General features: G+C 32.7%; 1 protein-coding gene across 2 annotated transcripts; it reads left to right on the forward strand.

Moving 5' to 3' along the window:
• The first annotated feature begins 3,981 nt into the window (after positions 1-3,981).
• LOC127710513 (arylacetamide deacetylase-like) lies at positions 3,982-20,218 on the forward strand. Of its 2 annotated transcripts, XM_052216440.1 has the most exons (7): positions 3,982-4,051; positions 6,518-6,605; positions 9,255-9,419; positions 13,768-13,896; positions 16,396-16,516; positions 18,414-18,477; positions 19,345-20,218. In XM_052216440.1, the coding sequence occupies exons 2-7, from the start codon at positions 6,525-6,527 to the stop codon at positions 20,123-20,125; spliced, it is 1,341 nt and encodes a 446-aa protein (XP_052072400.1). In that variant the 5' UTR covers positions 3,982-4,051; positions 6,518-6,524; the 3' UTR covers positions 20,126-20,218. The 2 variants fall into 2 exon arrangements, with proteins under 2 accessions (XP_052072400.1, XP_052072399.1); XM_052216439.1 differs by lacking the exon at positions 3,982-4,051 and having other exon boundaries at positions 6,421-6,605.
• The last annotated feature ends 434 nt before the right edge of the window (positions 20,219-20,652 follow it).

A 20,652-nucleotide genomic window follows, 5' to 3' on the forward strand; every position in this document is an offset into this window, starting at 1 on the left:
AACAATCAATCAATATCGCAAATTTTATCAATTTATTTATTTTTACTTATATATATCTATTAAATGATTCAAGTGATTTTTATCAGCCACATCTTTTGCCATTCAAAAAAACGCTAATTATATCCGAAGAAAGAAAAAATGGTGTTACTATTTACTAACGTACGTTAGTTACATTTTGCTATGCACTCATTCTCAAAAATCTAGTAATTGGCTCAAATAGAATCTGCCCTAAAATTGCGGGACTTCTTTTTTCTTCAAAATTAGATAAATAATATAATTTGCATTGATCAAGGATTTGTATAGTCTTACTATACAAATGCTTGCATTGCCCGGATGTTATATTATCAATGATTTGTCGCGATAAAAGTATATGTATATAAAAGATTAAAGCATAGATAAAGTTGTATTTAACATTTGTACACTACTTTATCAAGATTTAATAGAAGAAATATTAAAATATATTTCAGCTTTATTCTGATCCAGTTTGATCAGTGGGTTTTTATGAAGTAGCTTACCGGGAATGACATGCTGCAATTTTAAATTAGAAAAAAAACAATATAATTCTACGTGAAGAAAAATTCAAGCTATATTTTCTTTCAGTCCAATGTTTGAGATCAGGCATGTATGTACTTTTTTCCAGTTTTAAGTGGAGCCGTTATATTGGCCGGTAGACCCTATGAATTTTCCGGGCAATATTGCAATAATGTGTACCCTAGTGAGTCAACAAGTCTTGTGTTATGTTGCTGACCCACTAACCTTTTACCTAATATATTATCAACAATGTTTTAATTTATACTCGCAAGACATATACAAAATAGCGATAAAAATGACAAACTTCTAAAAAATAACCATTGCCAATTTTTACTGGAGATATAAAGGAAAAATCTAAACAGTTGTGTCAAATTTATTAAACATTATTGTTTCCTAGTCACGGATATATAAATGTTAAAGTTGAGGTTGACTATGGGTTCCCTACTTCTTATTCTTCACATCGCTATGAAATCGCATAAAAGTAAGTACGGTATAAGGTTTGGTCCATCACCCGTCCCTTTACTGACATGGAACCACGCCTCTCTTTTGTTAATAGTTCCTGGATCCCCTGCTGATTAGGCGTGGATAAGAATAAGAATAAGAATTTTATTACGGTTTAAAATCCAAACAAAAGGATTGTTACGAAAGAAAAACATATAAATAACAAAACGATAGACAGAAAACAATACAAACATGTAGCATTGAAAAAAATGTTAATATTTATTACAATACTTTTTATCACAACATGCCTCCTCTATAAAGTTATCATTTCAAATATCTTGATTATACATATTATAATATTAGTCATGAATCATACACAGTTCATGTATTGACGTCGACATTATAGTTGTTTCTCTCATATACTGTTAACAAAGATAATTAATATATCACATTCTTCACAAGAAAATATAAAATCAAATTTGTTTTTATAACTCATTGAATTAAAACGGGGAACAATATTAGCAATTTCATTAAACATTTTGATCCTAGGTTTATTAAGTTCTGCACATGTTACGAAAATGGAATTCCTTTTCCACCTCGTTATGGCATAAGGGACATATTCTATTTTCTAAGGCTGTTTTATTGTATCGGCCATCGGCGTAAACTTATCGATCGTTTGTAAAAATCCATTCGAAAAGATTATCAATTTAGCACTGTAATAATTTAAGATCTTGTAATATTGTTTTACAAGTCTTAACATTTGTTTAAGTAGTTGTCAATAAATTAAGCCATAACTAAATATGTATTCCTATATACAGTTATGCATACTTATTAAAGGTACTATATCATGTAGATACTTCTTTTTTGGGACTGCACAAAGTCATGTTTTCTTGGACTATTAATGAAGCCTTTACACTAAATCCATTGGATGTGTACCGATTGCTATTTTCCTTCACGTTAGAAACATGATTTATTAAGTTAGTTGTTCAGTTGGCTCGAAAACCCCGCCACATTCTGTAAATGCCTGTCCGCAATCAGGAGCCTATAAGTCAACCATTACCGTTGCTCGCTCCCTATTAGATTTGTTTTCGTTTATTGTTTTGTTCATAAATCAGGCCGTTTTATTTGCGTTTGAATTGTTTTACATGTTTTCATGTCACGGTCACATGATTGGATTTGCTCATGGTTGAAGATTGTTCGGAGAACCAGGGTTGCTTACACGTATTTCATTTGGTCTATGTTGGATAGTTATCTTATTGCCAAGCGTACCACATCTTTTAATATTATATAGTTAGCAAGGATATTTAGACAACCGAACATTCTGTATCCAAAGCAAGGGCTGCAAGATTCTAGATTTATGGCCATTTTGATTTCTCAAGGATTGTAGGAAGACAAATTCGTGAGCGGGTGTCTGTTGGGTTATTTTATACACAGTCACGTCCAATCGGAAGGGGAACATTGAATACATGCATTATCCTGCATATGAAGAGAGCCTACGGAGAGATTGTTATCTGTATCATTAATTCATCAGCCATTATATCTTGGGATCGTCCCAGTAAACTGTGCGTCAGTACTTTGAATGTTTTCTGTTATTGTTTGCTTTTCAATTTAGCGCCAGCTATAGCGGTGACATGGCGATATGAAATTTGCCAAACTTTGAACTGTTAAATGAGAGGACAGTATTTATATAGCAAAAGGTGAACTTGGTGACGTTAAAGAATAATGTTAGAATCTTTTCATTTTTTCTAATAGGCTCCCGTATGAATTCAACCTCATTGGAGTTAAGGGCTAAGTTGAGGAGCACAGTTTGTTTTCATTGGAATGCCGATTGTTTGTTGAAAAACACGTCCCCTAAATTGATTGAATCAGAGCGGGGGGGGGGGGGGGGGGGGGGGGGGGGCAAAGTATGAAATATCCCCATTGTATCTGCGTTGACATTTCTTTTTAAGGAACAAAATCAGGCTAATTATTTCAATCTGTCTTTAAGTTCAGAAATGAGGAATTCTAGTGTAATGGATAGAGAGGCCAAATGTTTTATACAATTGAACTAGGGAAGTGACTTAGATTTTATATATATATATATATGTTCTCGAACAGATCTTTGGAATTTTTAGTATCCACACTTGATTCAAACCGCCTCTTTAGTATGTAGTATTTCGTGTTGCTCAGTCTTCAGTTTTCTATGTTGTGTTTTGAATACTATTGTTTGTCTGTGGGTCTTTTTCTGTTTTAGCCATGGCGTTGTCAGTTTGATTTTGACATGTGAGTCTGAATGTCCCTTTGGTACGTTTCGTCTCTCTTTTATAGTAACTCTAAAGCCCGGTTTTAATTGTTGAAAAGATAGATGTGTATTTGGAAAGAGGTTACATAAAGCATTCGACAAATCCAGTAATATAACGTGATTATCAGGACACTTATATCATTTGGGTATCCAATACAGTGAAGGAAGATCAAGTTTTCATTGATTTTTCAAATAAAAATACATATGATTGTGCATTATTTTCTCTTTGGTAAGTATCATGGGAACGAATGGACAATACCTAATTAATCCTTTATTAATCGGTTTCTTCAACGGTTTTGGTTCTTATACATCCTGGGCTTTCAGCTATTCGGCTTTGAGAGTTCCTGATGAAGATAAGTCCAATAAAGCGCTTCGGATGCATGCAATTTATAACGTGTTGTTTTCATCTTTTATGAATGTTTATTTTGGAAATGCATATGTTGGCCTGGTAACATCTGAAAAAAATATCAACCAAAGGCAGGATGATAATAAATAGTTTGCCCTGCAAAATGCAATACATTATTGTGTAAAAAAAGTTATAAATGAATAAGCCAGCATAGAAAAAGCTAGGTGGTTGTCCCTCCGCTCTCCCCAATATCAAATGGCCTCCCTTACTATACAGTAAACATGTTGTTATAAAGCTACACTTTATTAATTCATAAGTAGATAAGAAATGTACTTCTAATTTATAATACCACACTACTAAGATAATGAGAAGATAGTAACGAGCTTTATCTTGACCCGTCCTTGCATTTTCCCATAACCGGTCTACAACCACGTGGAACTATAGTAGAACAGGTAACGCAGTCTGTTTCTTTCTTAATTTTACATTACTCAATTTAGATTTAATTGCATTCTTTACTTGAAACAATTTTAAAAGTGCGTAGTTGCAATATTCATTGTGACAACTTCTTTACTATTCATAATATATATATTTAGTAAAAACTATCAGTAAAGATAGCGAGAAAGTAAAGTGACATTTGTTACACAAGACAATGCACACATTGCTTTCCTCATTGTTTCCATTCACTTCCGTATTTAGTAAATTTAATTCTTCAATCGTTTGTTAATCATTTTTTTTTTTTTTATATTGAATCTTGCATTACCGGTGAAAAATCTATACCACAAGCGTTTTTTCGTCTGGTTACTTTTTATGCATTTGATTTATGCTCTAAACTACTGGTGGCTAAATACATGTATGCTGGCATAAATATAACTGCCCTCCATATATATATATATATATATATACATACATAATGGTACCTGTAGGCTGACTAGCTATATATACATGTAGCATACTATCATAATTGGTTTTAATAAAGTGTTCGTATTCGTATCTTAGCGAAACATTATTTATTTGAAAAAATCAATATGAAATAACCTTATAAGTATAATAGTTTTGTAATTTACACATGTTCTTTACAAAAAAATAGAATATTTGCATTGAACAAATTGAGGGCCCATTAGTTACAAAACATAACAGTACAGCAGAAAGTAGTTATGATAAAAAGAATGGAATATGGTATGCTAATTCAAACTGGATTTATAAAGGCTATATCACATTGGATAATATCTTCGTATTGCATTCGTAAATATCAATTTATCAAGCGCCTGGAAAAAAAACCTCTTCTGCACTTTTGGTGCTATTTCAAGAGCCTTAATTTGACACAATCTCTCATACATGTATATGGATAAATTTACAAAACGCGAATTTCTCTAAGACTTGGAAAATGGATCGAGTTGAGACAAGTGGTATAGCATTATGCATTACATACTAGAACTATAAGCAAGGTTGACTAGATTAGGGGGAGGGTTTAGCGCCAAAAAACTAATTCAAACCCGCTGCATTTGTTTGCACCTGTCAGGAACCTGATGTTCAGTGGTTGTCGTTTGTTGATGTGGTTCATAAGTGTTTCTCGTTTCTCGTTTTTATATAGATTAGACCGTTGGTTTTCCTGTTTGAATGGTTTTACACTTATAGTCATTTTTGGGGCCCTTTATAGCTTGCTGTTCGGTGTGAGCCAAGGCTCTGTGTTGAAGGCCGTACTTTGACCTATACTGGTTTACTTTTAGAAACTGTGACTTGGATGGAAAGTTGTCTCATTGGCACTCATACTACATCTTCTTATATTTATAAGCTGTAAAAGGCACTTAGTGATGCCTCGAGTCTAGCCAGTGGTCAAATTATATATAGAACAGCAAACTTGTGTTTTATCAGTAGTTCTTAATATGAATCAGTCAATATAAATGTCATGCAATGTTAAACAAAAGTAGTTAACATAAATAAACAAGCCTAAACATACTTTGAAACTTTGTTATTTTACTAACTTTCATGAAATGGATAATGGTTCGTCCCATGACTGCTTATTCATGGAAGAAAATCTACTCGAAAGTAAAAAAAAATAATAGGCTGGAGATCAGGGAGTTTTCTCCATTTACAGAACATAATCTGAAAACAGTTTAGAGTAGAAATCATATGTGTAGCTTTTGATATAACTTTGCTTTCTGAACAACATATCAAAACTCACTATTTGAGTATATAAATCACCTTCTGCGTGATTATAGGACGGGTGCTACCTAATAATACGTGTATAGTTCATAATTTAAAATACAGGAAGGAGGACAGTGATATAACTAAATATGAATAATAAGAAACGTTGAGTGTATACGTAAATGAGACAGCAACCCAAGGACACAAACAATCAAAAGATATCTAGAAACCAATATAGTCCACCTTGTGCTCAATCTAGAAAATTCGCAAAATTTGATCGCTACCAAAGGAAGGTACGAAGCCACAGATGGTTGAATACTGCCACTCATAATTAACTAGTAACCACTTTGTATACATGAACCAGTTTATCAGATTCACTTAGATCAATAATATTGATACGGGAATACTTAATTTTGAAACATATACTATGTAAAACTTTTGTGCAGTTTGGAATTCTAACGTATAAACGTTGACGAAAAGAAATTACATGAACAAATTTTGAAATCATATATGTCATGATCAGAATTTTTGAACGCCAGACTCGGCTTTCGTCTAGGAAAGACTCATCAGTGACACTCAAAATCAAAACAGTTAAAAAGGCCAAATAAAGTACGAAGTTGAAAAGTTGTAAGTGTAAAAATAGACCAATGATCGGCCAAAGGGAGATAACTACAATAAATTTAGAAAAAAACTACCGAATCGTATTTCCTATTTTTGATAATAAAAACGTAACGTGGAATACCATATGTTTTAAATTTAGCTGTAATTTTCAGCTGAACAATGGTACAAAAAGGGCACAAAAAGAAGGAAGGAGGAAAAGATCTGGGCAAACTGATACACGAACATGATGCCAAGTTGAAGGTAATTATGGCATTAATTGGTGCTTTGCAGCTTAATTGTTTCTTTGCCATGGTGCTAGAATCTTAACCCCGAATGCTTCGATTGTTGGACGCGTCAAAGACATCAAAACTATAATGTGTAGAATCTCAACTAAGCACCGAGCATTTAGGAGTCGGATCAAAGACGGGTAAACTCGGAAGTCGGAATAATATGTCCAATTTAAACGTGTCTTCCTGGCCTTGAAGTTGTAGCAGCTGGCCTGCATGTGGGCTGACACGTGGTTAGAATCCAGTTCTGCACGTCTAGCATCTGTGCACGGACGATACTACTTACATCGAGTGCGAATAAATGACAATGGCATGTTCAAGGAGGAAATTATAAACTTCAGATCAAAAAGTAGATATAGCACACCAAATGTATGGAAAGCCAGAAAAAAAAATAAATAAAAATATTTAAACAATAACAATGACAGCAATGCAGGTTTCATATTGATCTTATATACTAGTATCTCGCCATAATCTGATAATATGATTGAAAGATTGCAATCTTAAATTAACGATGTCATACACGATTATATAGAAACATGTTTGATAGGTAGTGCAATATTTTGTCAAACTGTTTTCAGACTGAGCATTTGTGTCTATTAAGAAAAGGTTTTCTGTACGTTTTTCTTAAACCAAGAAAAAGTTTTCAAGGTAAAGCCTACACTATATGAGATTTGTTGTCAAATTTCCATTTCTTTGGAACTGAATGCCTGTACCAAGTCAGGAATATGGCAGTTATTTTTCACTTGTTCCGTTAATTGATAGCCGGCGTTGATAGCATTTCATTTTGTCAGTTTTTATAGACTTCCCCATTTTGAATTTGCCTTGGATTTTGGTATTTTTGTTATACTTTTTTCCATGTTATACCGAAATACAGGTCTGTAATAATTTGTTTTTTAAGGTTGTGAAACTAACAACCCGCAATGGATTATACCAATTTTTTTTCTATTCCATTATTTTTCTTCTTCTTCTTCTTCTTCTTCTTCTTAAATTTCTAATAAACGCAATATCAAGTACTGAGTCTCCCTGAATTAAAAAAAAGTGTTTGGTAACTATTGTAAAAAAGTGTATATTTATACACTCTCAATTTTGAAGTTGTAGTCTATTCTGTTACTTTCTGCATATAGTACATGTAACAGGATAGACAAATTTCTATATTGAATGCTGTTGTGTTATAACTACTCCTTTTTGTGAAGTGATAACTTTATCTTTTATTGACGTGAGTTTCAAAAACGTAATTGCACTTTTTACAAAGATACTTTTTTTTTACTACCATTAATACATTTATTAATTCCAAAAACATAAACAAAATAATTTGAAATGTTTATAGAACACTGATTCTGTATGAATAATCGGCAAACATCGGCATATTCCGCTGAAAAAGAGCGTTGGATATGTCGAAATTACGCTAAACACGAAATTGTATATATTTTGAAATAGCCAAAATAGATGTAAATCATATATTTTATTGGCGGAAAAACTCATAGATTCTACAAATCTTCATTTGAGCTTCATTTGGTACATTACTGAAAATTCGAAATTTGTTATAAATAAGGGTCTGGATAGGAGGTCCTTTAATTCTGTATTCTATAATTTTTTAGGTCATTTTTCTCTGTTCTTTGTATCTTTTTCCCATTATTCTCTATTCTTTATTTTATTGCTCAGTATTTTATATTCTGTAAACCCCATCTAGACCCTCATAAATGACCAGTTAAGCAAAACAAGAACAAGTTACCAATCTAATTAATGCATTACACACACTTGGGGTATACCAGAAGTTTTTAGAAGCAATTGACAGGCAAAAAAGGGAGGAAGAAAAAAGTAAATTCAGAATGCATTAATTGACTTGTTTTACAAAGAAAACCACATATTATTAAATGAAAATTGAATTTATTTTGATGCCAAGGTTTGAATTTTCGTGACACATATTTTGGTAATAGACTAAATTGATAGATATTTGTAAAAAAAAAAATTTCTGAAAAAGATTTCGGCCTTCAATAAACAACTAAACTCTTTCCAACTGACAGATCTTCCATGTAGCCACACCAACAATGAAATAGACGAACCGGAGTCTCTGTAGACATACATTATCGTTTTGTAAGACTGAGTGATAATGATATGGAATATTTTGAAGCGAGTCTCGATAAACATACATTATGGTTTTTTTGTAGAGCTCATTGATATGGAATATTTTGAAGCGAGTCTCGATAAACGTACATTATCGTTTTTTTTTGTAGGTCTCATTGATATGGAATATTTTGAAACGAGTCTCGATAAACATACATTATCGTTTTTTGTAGGGCTCAGTGAGATGGAATATTTTGAAGCGAGTCTCGATAAACGTACATTATCGTTTTTTTGTAGGGCTCATTGATATGGAATATTTTGAAGCGAGTCTCGATAAACGTACATTATCGTTTTTCTAGGGCTCAGTGATATGGAATATTTTGAAGCGAGTCTCGATAAAACACATTATCGTTTTTTTTGTAGGGCTAATTGATATTTAATATTTAATATTTTGAAGCGAGTCTCGATAAACGTACATTATCGTTTTTTGTAGGGCTCAGTGATATGTAATATTTTGAAGCGAGTCTCGATAAACATACATTATCGTTTATTTTTGTAGGGCTCATTGCTATGGAATATTTTGAAGCAATCTGTTTTTGCAATTATAGTGGGTATATTGGCACTGTGTTTGTTTAACTATATGGATACACAGGTACCAGAAGGAGTTACGGAAGTATGGAGCGCCAGAATACTAGATACATCACTCAGAACAATGGGCAAAGTGGTAAAATAATCTTTATGTTTACATGATACATAATCATCCGACACTGTCCTCTACACTATTACACCTTTATGTTTTAATGAGACCTCGATCATGTCGATGGCGCATGTTCAATTGTGAACACAATGAATGGCGTAGGAGTAGTGGAGAGAAAAAAAGGGGGGGGGGGGGGGGTGCGCAAACTTCTGAAAGTGACAAGCAAAAAAGAAAGAAGAAAAAAGAAAAAAACTTTTATAGTCTAATAGATAGTCAGAGTCCTCTATCATTTTCATTTTATATTTGACCCCTAACCCACCACTCACCGCCCCTCGCGGCTCCTACGCCCCTGACAATCCAAAACGGACACACAATGATCTTAAGTCTACCTTTATATATACATTGAGGTTCGTCATAGGGTTTTCTCGTTTTCAACTACTTATTTACCAAAGCTCTTTCTTTTTTATTACCTAATTACATTATTATATATATATATATCAAGGCAGTATATCAACCATGCACGGTAGGTCTTTTCACCACCGCACACCGCCGAACACATTAAAATACCATCTAACACACCTAAATATATTGTTTTCATCTTTATTTATATATTTTACTTACCTTCTGAACGAGGATGAATATGTTTATACATAGTTACATAAATTAATAAGAAATGATAACAAGAGAACCAAAAAGGACAGTCTTGCAGGGCTGTTGTCAGAACAGTACACTTCAGTCAAGTCTAACATTTTTTTAAATATAATTTATTGTGATAATTTCACATTAAATAAAATGTTTCAACTTATTTGAACGATTTCATGAATTTATTTCTAATAATTGAAAAGTAAAGACCATAAGATAATATATAATGAAATACAGAAAATGTAAATCCGGAAAAAATATTGCTGGATCCGGAAGCGTTTTTTAAAATTTTGATTCTCAACTTTAACATCAGTAATGCACATAAAAATGTGAAAACATGAGAATAGGATTAAATTTTACGTAATTTAATCGAATTAATTGTTTTATTGTGTAACATTACTGTTTTTCTTAAGGGTTAGTGGTCTTTTTGGGTGTGCGGTGGTGTTCGGTGGTGAAAAGACCAACCCCTTCCAACATAGCCCACAATTAAGTTGTGTGAAAGTAAAATGCATATAGTTTTGTTGTAAAAATGCATGACAAGAAATGATGCATAATTTATTCTGCAGTCCTGAGCGTGTAAATTTTAATAAAGAATTAAAAAAAAGATTTAAGTTAAAAATTGTTTTTCTATTAGTGAGTTATCTCCTCAGGAATTACTGTTTTTCTCTGCATTATATAGACCTGTTTGCATATCGTCCTGAACATGCATAAAATATTTGCCACTGGACGCAACAATCAATCATGCATATGTTTGCATATATATATGGAACACTATACTTTTTGGCTTTTTGGCACTTATCAAACCAGCTTTTTAAATACATGTGTAATACGTGGTCAATTTGGTGTGTTCTTCCAAACCAATAACCATCCTCCGACTGATTCTTAACAGTAACAATTTAATATGGTTGTTAATGGGTTGTTAAAGCCTGAATTAAGATTTTTGGTACTAGGAAAATTGATTTTTAATTTTTGTTTTACCTGCCTTATCCATAAATTTTTATGCTTTCTTGCTTTTTCGAATTTTGTAACAAGCTTTGTCAAAATTAATGAAATGCCATTTTCTCTCTCTTTGATGTGGTTTCACCGTCTGCAGTACTTACTACTATTCACGCTACTCCCTATAATCCTTTTTATATAGTGTTCAATATTTCAGTGGAGAGTAAAATAATAATTTAGAATGTAAATTATTTTGAAAAGGGGGGTGGGGGGCGTGATTCCATAAAATTTATTAGATACTTCGAGCTCGAGCGGGGAGAGACTAAAAAAATTAGAACAACTTTATGCTTCAAAATCATTTAAATCGTGGTAGTTTATTATTTTTTTTTGCAATCAAAAGGGGGGGGGGGGTGGATCGCCCTATTCTGGGTCCGCCACTGGTGTATGTCGCCAAAAGGTGATTCCTGCAATTGTATGAAAACTAGCAAGTTACCTTATTTTTGACAATACAGTTTATAATAGTTTATCCTCAGTGTTAAAAAAATATTTATAGAAAATATATGTACAATCTATGACAGGTGTGACTGCAAATAAAAATCATGAGTAGCAGCTATTTTCCCCGGAAAACGGATTTTTTTGGACGATTTTAAAAATTCATATAAATCGTGAAAAACTTGATTTTAAAATTTATGTTTGGCGATCAAAAAGGTGGTGGGGCGTTCACCCTCTAAGTTCTATCCTGGATCCACCAATACCCCTCGTCTTCATTTTCTTAACATGGTACAGTAACTCTGATATGATTATTTTAATTCTTTATTTTATTCGAATTTTGTAACAAGCTTTGTGAAATTAAAATTAATGAAATTCCATTCTCTCTCTGTCTCTCTTTTTCTTTGGTGTGGTCGCAACGTCTGTTTTACTGTCTACTATTTTTGCTAATCCCTGTTGTTCTTTTTTGATAAACTAAGTGCTCAATATATTTCAGTAGAGAGTTAAATAGGAATTTGGCATGTATGTTGCAACATAGTGATTCCTGTAACTATTCTAAAGCTAGAATGATACCTTAGTCTTGACCATACAATTTATAGGGAGTTTACCCTCATTCTTTGAACAATATTTATTGACAACCATTATTATGTACCATCTTTAACAGGTGTGACTGCACATACAAATCATGTGAAACAGCTATTTTTTTATTTCTCAAAATAATCTGTAAGACATTACTTTTTGCCTCTATCCATAGTTCTCTCTTTCAGATGACAGTCAGTGCACTTCCTCTCCATTCACTAAACCCGGTACACTCACTCTGCAAAACCAAATCATTGTGCCACGACTTTACTTGAAAAACTAGTCCAAAGCCTATTACAACTAATACATTAATCATGGTCTCCCAGACTAAAGTATGTTGGTTCATTAAAGTTTCTGTGTGTCTACAAACAAATTGAACGAATTAATGAATGAATGAAACGGAATTATTTAATCAAATGCTAGTATTTCATCGTTGTACATATACGTTATATAGATACAATGGATAAGCGTGGATTCTTGAAAAAGAAACCATGAGCCCGGAGGGCGAATGGTTTGTTTTTCATGAATCTACGCTTATCCATTGTATCTATAACTTAAACTATTGTGTTAATTTCTTTTCAAAATTAAAGCCTTTACTTAATTAGAAGGTATTGTAAGTGAGTTTAAATAACCATGTCATCGTGTCCAACGATGCATTGATAAATCTCAGATCACAATTAATTCGTTAACAAAATACAAATATAACACTTCTACCTTTAAAGATCTTTATATTACCAGGCATATGAATATTATCTGTTTATTAAAAATAAGACATATTCGAAATTATTTCAAATAAAATTGAAAATGGAAATGGGGAACGTGTCAAAGAGACAACAACCCGACCAAAAAGCATATATAAAGTATATATAATAAGTATGTTATCGAAATTTTTCTAGCACTCTAGGCACATCACGATTTTCTCGCATAGGAATTTGCGAACAAACCTTTGTAAAATTATGTAGTAAAACAGATGAAATCATATTATATTTATAAAACAAAAATTGACAAATAGAATGTAATCATTTTTGTTTCAAACATGTGAAATAGCCAATAATAATAAAAAAACACAATAAAACTCGCCATTATTACAAAAATATACACTATAACATGCAAAATTAGAAAAAAACAGGATAACTTAAGAATTGGAACAACAGAGAGAATACAGGGATTCGAACCTAAACCGACAAAACCCTATCTTTAACTCATTGATGTTAACCATGCTAACCTCGCGGCTACCAACTCATACTATACGACTGCCTATTGTGTCTATATAAAGGTACAAGCCCTGTGTGTCCGATGAACCGATGTAAATCAGATGTTCATTTAAATATATAAAATAGACATCTATAGTGTAACCCATTGGTAGCCGAGAGGTTTCGTCGATGTGTTGATGTCAGTGACACATAAGAGATTTCAAGGAAGGGTTCGATTCCCAGTGAAGGCATATAAAAATTACAAAAATTAAAGGTAAGTTTTTAAATTATTTCCATTAGTGAACAGAAATCAGTAAATTAGCCAATTCAAACTTAATGAAATTAGGCACACAAAGGAAACAATTGAATATAATTTGGTGAGTCAATTTCAGCGGCAGATTTAGGAAGCGTTGATTCTAGAAAAAGAATCCACGGTAAATGAATAGGCTGACGTCACCACAATGGTTTAAACACATAGATCCTCTACTTGAATGATTTTGGTATTTCATCGTTGTACATATACACATTTTTTTTAGATCCTCTACTTGAATAATTTTGGCGTACACGGAGGTGTGTGCAGATTTACAAGAAAAGGGGTTGATATGATGCTAACAACACTGATCACCGGAAGTCCATTTGGTTTGGGTTCAGATCCAGAACTAAAGGTATAGATATATGTTATTGTATTCATATATAAGCATACGTGACAAATTATTTAAAGAGTGTACATTTTTACAAGAAATCAAAATCCGAAGTGGTAAATAATTTAAATGCCAGTAAGATTAAATAATTCAGTTAATATTTTATTACATTCAATGTCCAATGTACTGTTTCTGCTACTTCTTTATTACGGAGTATTCATGGTTTCGTGTACCTAGCACTCGCATAGACTAAAAGGGGGTAGAGGGGGTCAAATTCAGACTAAGTAAAATTGATATTTACTGCTTTATTTAGTGCACATCAAAATGAAGTAAGGGCAAATACTGATCGGCTTGTAAAGTATCAGGCTAAGATGATACGTCGTTTAATGGACTGCGATGCATGTAATCTTGTCGTTAAATAATAGACTTATCATATATGTCTAGTACAACGCATGGTATCTTCATACCACATAAACTTGCAATGCGATCGTCCCAAATATCATTATAATCTCTGCTGCTGGACGTCAAGCAATCGATTGATTTTATTTTCTTTTTAATATAAGCGTTTGTGATATCTTATAAGTAAAAATACAACCAACATTAGTACCAGTGTTTACTAAATGAAAGTACAGTAAATTCAGTACTAAGAGCGTGTATTTATGATTGCGATTTGTGAAAAATTCAATACGATGCTAAAAACTGTAACTTTGTATTTTTAATGTGTGTGTGGCAAAATCTCCAATAATAGATAATCTTATTAATAACGTTAGATTGTTTTTTTTTTCTGTATTTGAATGAAATGAAATATTAAAATGTAAAAGTACAAACAAATTAACCGATTGAGGGTCTGACGGCGGGCAACTCTTACATACAGTACTTGTAACTTACCATTGTCTCTTTGTGTTTCCCTGACTACAACACAAGTATGCTTGTAAAACATAAAAAAATCCTAATTGTTGACGAAGGGCTATGGAAGCAACAAACCATTTTACTCACGTGCCAAATTCGTATTCACATAATAAACACAAAGAGCTTGTGAATTCTCTTGCAGATTTCCTAAAGACTATTTATGCCAATATTTTGATTTTTGCAATTGGTGGAGACAAAAGTGCTTTCTACGTTATGGCACAGGATTACATGTTGAAAAGTAAAATTGCACATAGCAATATGAATGCTTCAACTATATATTTTACATGCATTTCAATTAGCTTATATGCTCTTTTCTTTTTTCCCTCACGGATATAAATTAAATTAAATTATAATACTATTTAACATGTTTAATTTATAATGCTTTCTTTAAGATAAAATGCTTCCAAGTGGTATTGCATATTAGAATAAGTATTGTTCTTATTTCTGAACCTGTTTTTAATATGATATTAAAACACAATAATTATTTTAAAAATATTGTTTTTTCTTTGACTGCACGGATATTCTCTACACAGATACATAAGATATCAACCTATCCCAAGTTTTATAAAGATTAAGATGTTGCCTGCAATGCATATTTTAGTAGATGCCTTATATGTTTTCTAATACTATTCAAGCCTGCTGACTTTTGAAGAGTTATCTCAGTTTTAATGTTTTATAACCTTTGAACAAAAAAAAAAACCAAAAATGACGTATGACATCATTTACCGTTAAACGTTTTTATTGCTATTATTCATATTTCTTAACCCACGATTTTTTTTTGGGGGGGGGGGGGCATCCTCCTACCCTTTTAATCCGCCCTTGTGACAAACCATTTTGTCGAATATTGGAACGTGCCTTCGTATTTTCTTCAAGTGTACTCAGTATTAATTTATCAGTTTTATGAACTCCACAAATGATTTGTTTCCACGGATAGAAAATGAACTAATCAATGAAAGAATGAATATATATATATATATATATATACAAGTCTAAATTGAAAACAACGTTCAAACCTATGATTGCGTTGGATAAAAACCGCAATTTTTATACGTGTGCATGCAAAACAAATTTCTTGTTAGAGGGGTCTAAATACAGCACAAACAACATTTTCCAAAAGACCAAAAAAGTGAAAAAGTATATTTTAACAAAACGCATTTGACTAACAGGTCGAACAACAAATGTTCTTAAATCCTGCTGACTGCCATTGGCGATTGCCAAATAAACGGATCACAAGGTGTAATAAATGGATCTTATTTATAAATTAATACCAAACAGAAAAGAATAAACTTGCGGCAAAGATGGTATACCGCAAACAAAGGTGCAAAGATTTTTTGTACACCATATCCGGATTTCGACAATTAATGTCTCTTCAGTGATGTTAGGAATCGAAACGGTTATTGGAAGGCCACATAATTTACCTCAATTTAGTATAGACTCTGGAATTTTGAGGAGTCAAAATAGGATGAACGGATCATATAAACCCGAAGGCAAATATAATACAAGCCCATATATATATAGACAAATCTTAGATAAGAAAATTTAATAGTAAAAAAATAACCGTGATTTACTCAAATAAAACAGTTATTACTGCATACATTTGTGTATCTACTGTAGATATATGATACAGAGTTTGATGGAGTTGGTGTGAGAGTTTATGAACCTGTCAATCTTAAATCAAACAAAAGACCAGCATTAGTGTATTATCATGGCGGTGGTTGGTCCTGGTTATCTGTAGGTAGGTTCAAGTATAGACTATGATTAATGTATTATTATGGTAGTTGTTGGTGGTTATATATGTATAGGTAGGGCGACGTTTATATCACTATTTGTGTATTATCATGGCAGTGTTTGGTCCTGGTCATTTGTAAGTAGGTGCACATATAACACTATATTAGTGTATTATCATGGCAGTGTTTGGTCCTGGTCATTTGTAAGTAGGTGCACATATAACACTATATTAGTGTATTATCATGGAGGTGGTTGGTCCTGGTCATTTGTAAGTAGGTGACCATATAACACTATGTTAGTGTATTATCATGGAGGTGGTTGGTCCTGGTTATTTGAATGTATGTATACGTATAGCCCAGCATTAGTGTATTATCATGGCGGTGTTTGGTCCTGGTTATTTGTTGGTAGGTATACGGATAGATCAGTATTAGTGTATTATCATGGCGGTGGTTGGTCATGGTTTTCTGTAGGTAGGTACATATATAAATCGGCATTTAAGTATTTTATTATACTGCGGTGGTTGGCCATTGTTAGGTACATGTATAGACAAGCCTTTATGTATTATTATGGTAGTTGTTGGTGGTTATGTATAGGTAGGGAGAAGTTTATACCAATATTTGTGTATTATCATGTCATTACTTTGTCCTGGTTATCTGTAGGTGCACATATAAACCTACATTAATGTATTATATGGAGGTGGTTGGTCCTGGTTATTTGTAGTTAGTTACACGTATAGACCAATATTAGTGTATTATAATGGCGGTGTTTGGACCAGGTTATTTGTAGTTAGTTACACTTATAGACCAACATTAGTGTATCATTTTTTGGTTGGTCATGATTTACTTATCTGTACGTATATAGGTACAATTGTTAGTACACTGTATATCATTAGCAGTATTCAATAACTGTCATGTTTTAGGAAACAAACAATCAAATATATCGAAATTATCGATCTTTATCAAGGTTAAGAAGAAAAAACTGCGTTTGACTCTAATGGATTTACAAAAAGCTGCATTTTTATTTTAGAAACGCGACTGTTTTGTGCGTGATGATTAGTCCGTACGTCATATTACGTTTTAGCTTTTCAAGCACATGCACTTGTCTCTGAACAAAATACCTAGTATATATACTTTAATATTAAAGTAAATAGGTTTTATTTTCAATAAGACAAGTGCCTGTGTTTTCAAGGTTATTTTTGATAGCAAAAAAGATATCTCAATTGGTCCATTGCTACTAATAACATTTACTGGGTATGCTTAGCTTAGAGGTATAACGTCGGTAAACGAAATATATGATTTGTATATTTTACTGGAAATGTCGAAAATTTGAGCGGTTTGTTATTTTTCAATACACAAAACTTTCATTCGGGGGTCAAATTTGCGAATCGAACGGAAGTTGTCCCTTCACATATATAATGCTGATTTGTATACAAACGAATCGCGAAAGGGGCATTTACGCGCAATTAATGTGATTGCGAAATAATTGAAAATAACACCCGCTCGAAAATTTCCACGTCTACAGTATAAACATCTGTGTTATTTAAGAGTACCGTGCAGCTGTCGTTACTATTTTTATTGTTGTATGAATGGTTATAAATATCAATGCTTAGTCAGGAGCCTGTAATTCAGTGGTTGTCGTTTGTTGCTGTCTATCATATTTGTTTTTCGTTGATTATTTTGTACATAAATCAGGCCGTTAGCTTTCTCGTTTGAATTGTTTTACATTAATTTAGTCATTTCGGGGTCTTTTCTAGCCGACTATGCGTTATATGTTTTGTTCATTGTTGAAGGCCGTAATGGTGACCTATAGTTGTTAACTTGTATGTCATTTGGTCTCTGGTGGAGAGTTGTCTCATTGGCAATTATACCACATCTTCTTATGTTTATATTAACAATTTTTTTCAGATGTGTATGACGGAGCAACAAGGGCATTAGCTAAGCGAGTTGGTATGGTTGTAGTTTCTGTGAGGTGAGTGTACACAATTTATCATTTAATTTTCAATTGAATAGACTGCTATGGTTATCCTATTATATTTACACATGTATGATGAGAAATGCTATGGTTATCCTATTTTATTTACACATGTATGATGAGAAATGCTATGGTTATCCTATTTTATTTACACATGTATGATGAGAAATGCTATGGTTATCCTATTTTATTTACACATGTATGATGAGAAATGCTATGGTTATCCTATTTTATTTACACATGTATGATGAGAAATGCTATGGTTATCCTATTTTATTTACACATGTATGATGAGAAACTATCCGCTTTATTTGTAATCTGCAAGTGTGATAAACAAATGGCTTCAGTTTACACTGTTACATACTATGCAAAATGACAAAGATATAATGTGAAATAGCATTTTCTGTTTGAAGTCTTCAATCAAATACAGTATATTATATAGGTCACTAGCTTTTGATATTGTGTCTGCTTAGACTCTTTCCTTTAATCAAGAAATGGCGCTTTTGATAATGTTTCTTTTTTATGACCGGTATAAGATAGTGAAATTTGTAGTAGATGAAGTTGTGGTCAAGTCAACATGAAACATAGCACACATCCATGTTCACTCTGATAGGAACTTTCAATGATTATGACAAATCATGGTTTTGATCCACATTTGCGGTTCTTTGCATATATATATATATATATATAGAAATATAAAGGTGTAAGCAGGGCCTGTTGTCTTTTGGACACATATCCTTGTTTCATATTGGCTTGGAAAAAAAAGTACTAAAAAACATTTCCTTTCATGACATTAAAAAATTGTTTATTGCAATATGAAAATGATGTTATAATATAAGTTTTTTGTTTTGTCTTGTTTTACAGTTACAGACAGTCGCCAGAGCATCCTCATCCAATACCCTTCGAAGACTGTTTAACTGCAACTAAGTACGTCGTCAATAACGCAAAATCTTTACATGTAGATCCGTCACGTGTAGCTATTTCCGGTGACAGTGCAGGAGGCCACTTATCAGCAGCCGTTGCTATGGCAATGAAGAAAGAAATCAAAATTTCCGTCCCAATTTACCCTTGTTTACAATTATTTGATCTACAAACACCGTCATATATTGAAAATAAAGATTACATTCCAGGAATGCTTACCGATGTGTCCATGTTGACCTATTGGCTAAATTATGGAAATATCAGTTACAACTATATTGATGATATCTTAGCTAACAGACACACGTCTCAAAAACTGAAAGAATCATTGTATGCTAAATATGTTAGTCCAGATTGGTACATGACGGAACATATAAGAACACCAAGTTTACGAAATATGAAGAAAAAAACAAATTTTGGAAAAACTGAATTATCAGATAAAATACAAGAGACAATTTTAAACCCTGATTTTTCACCTCTGATGGTGCCGGACGCAAAATACAAAGACTTGCCGCTTACATATGTGTTAACAGCCGGATATGACGTTTTACGTGATGACGGACTAATCTATTATCAGCGCCTAAAAAAGGCTGGTGCTAAAGTGCATTTGGCACATTATGCAGATGGTTTCCATGGTATGATTTTCTTTTTTGACGGTCCCATGCCATTTCAAGTAGGAATTCGTGCAATGAATGACCTTGTGCAATTTTTGAAGAAAAATTTATGATAAGGTGCTCAATATTTTAAAGATCTGTTATTGTCTAGATTATAGATTTATATGCAAGGGAATTGTAGCGAAGAAATAAAAATATCTAAAATATGCAATGGTTTTATATTATCTGCATGAAATGAAGTTCATTTTGTGTTTTACTGATTAGTGAATTATTAATTGTTTCTGAAGAAGGTAAATACATTCATAGTGGATCGATCTTGTATAATTTATGTTTCGATTGGTTGATTGTTTGTGTTAAACGCCACTTTCAGCACTTTTGGCTATACATCGTAGCGGCCAGTTGTTGATGGAGGAAGCCAGAGTGCCTGGAGAGAACCACCGACATGCGGCAGGAAAACTGGCAATCCTAAAACAATAAGATGTGGTATAATTGCCAATTAGATAACTATTCACCAAAGTTCAAATGAAGTGGATGTAAGCAATTAAAGACAACCATACGGCCTTTAGTAATGAGAAAAACCCAAACCGTATAATCGGCTACAAAGGCCCCGGCATAAAAAATATAAAACAATTCAATTGTG

This window comes from Mytilus californianus, unplaced genomic scaffold (genome assembly GCF_021869535.1).
Source record: "Mytilus californianus isolate M0D057914Y unplaced genomic scaffold, xbMytCali1.0.p SCAF_8, whole genome shotgun sequence".
NCBI lineage: Eukaryota > Metazoa > Mollusca > Bivalvia > Mytilida > Mytilidae > Mytilus > Mytilus californianus.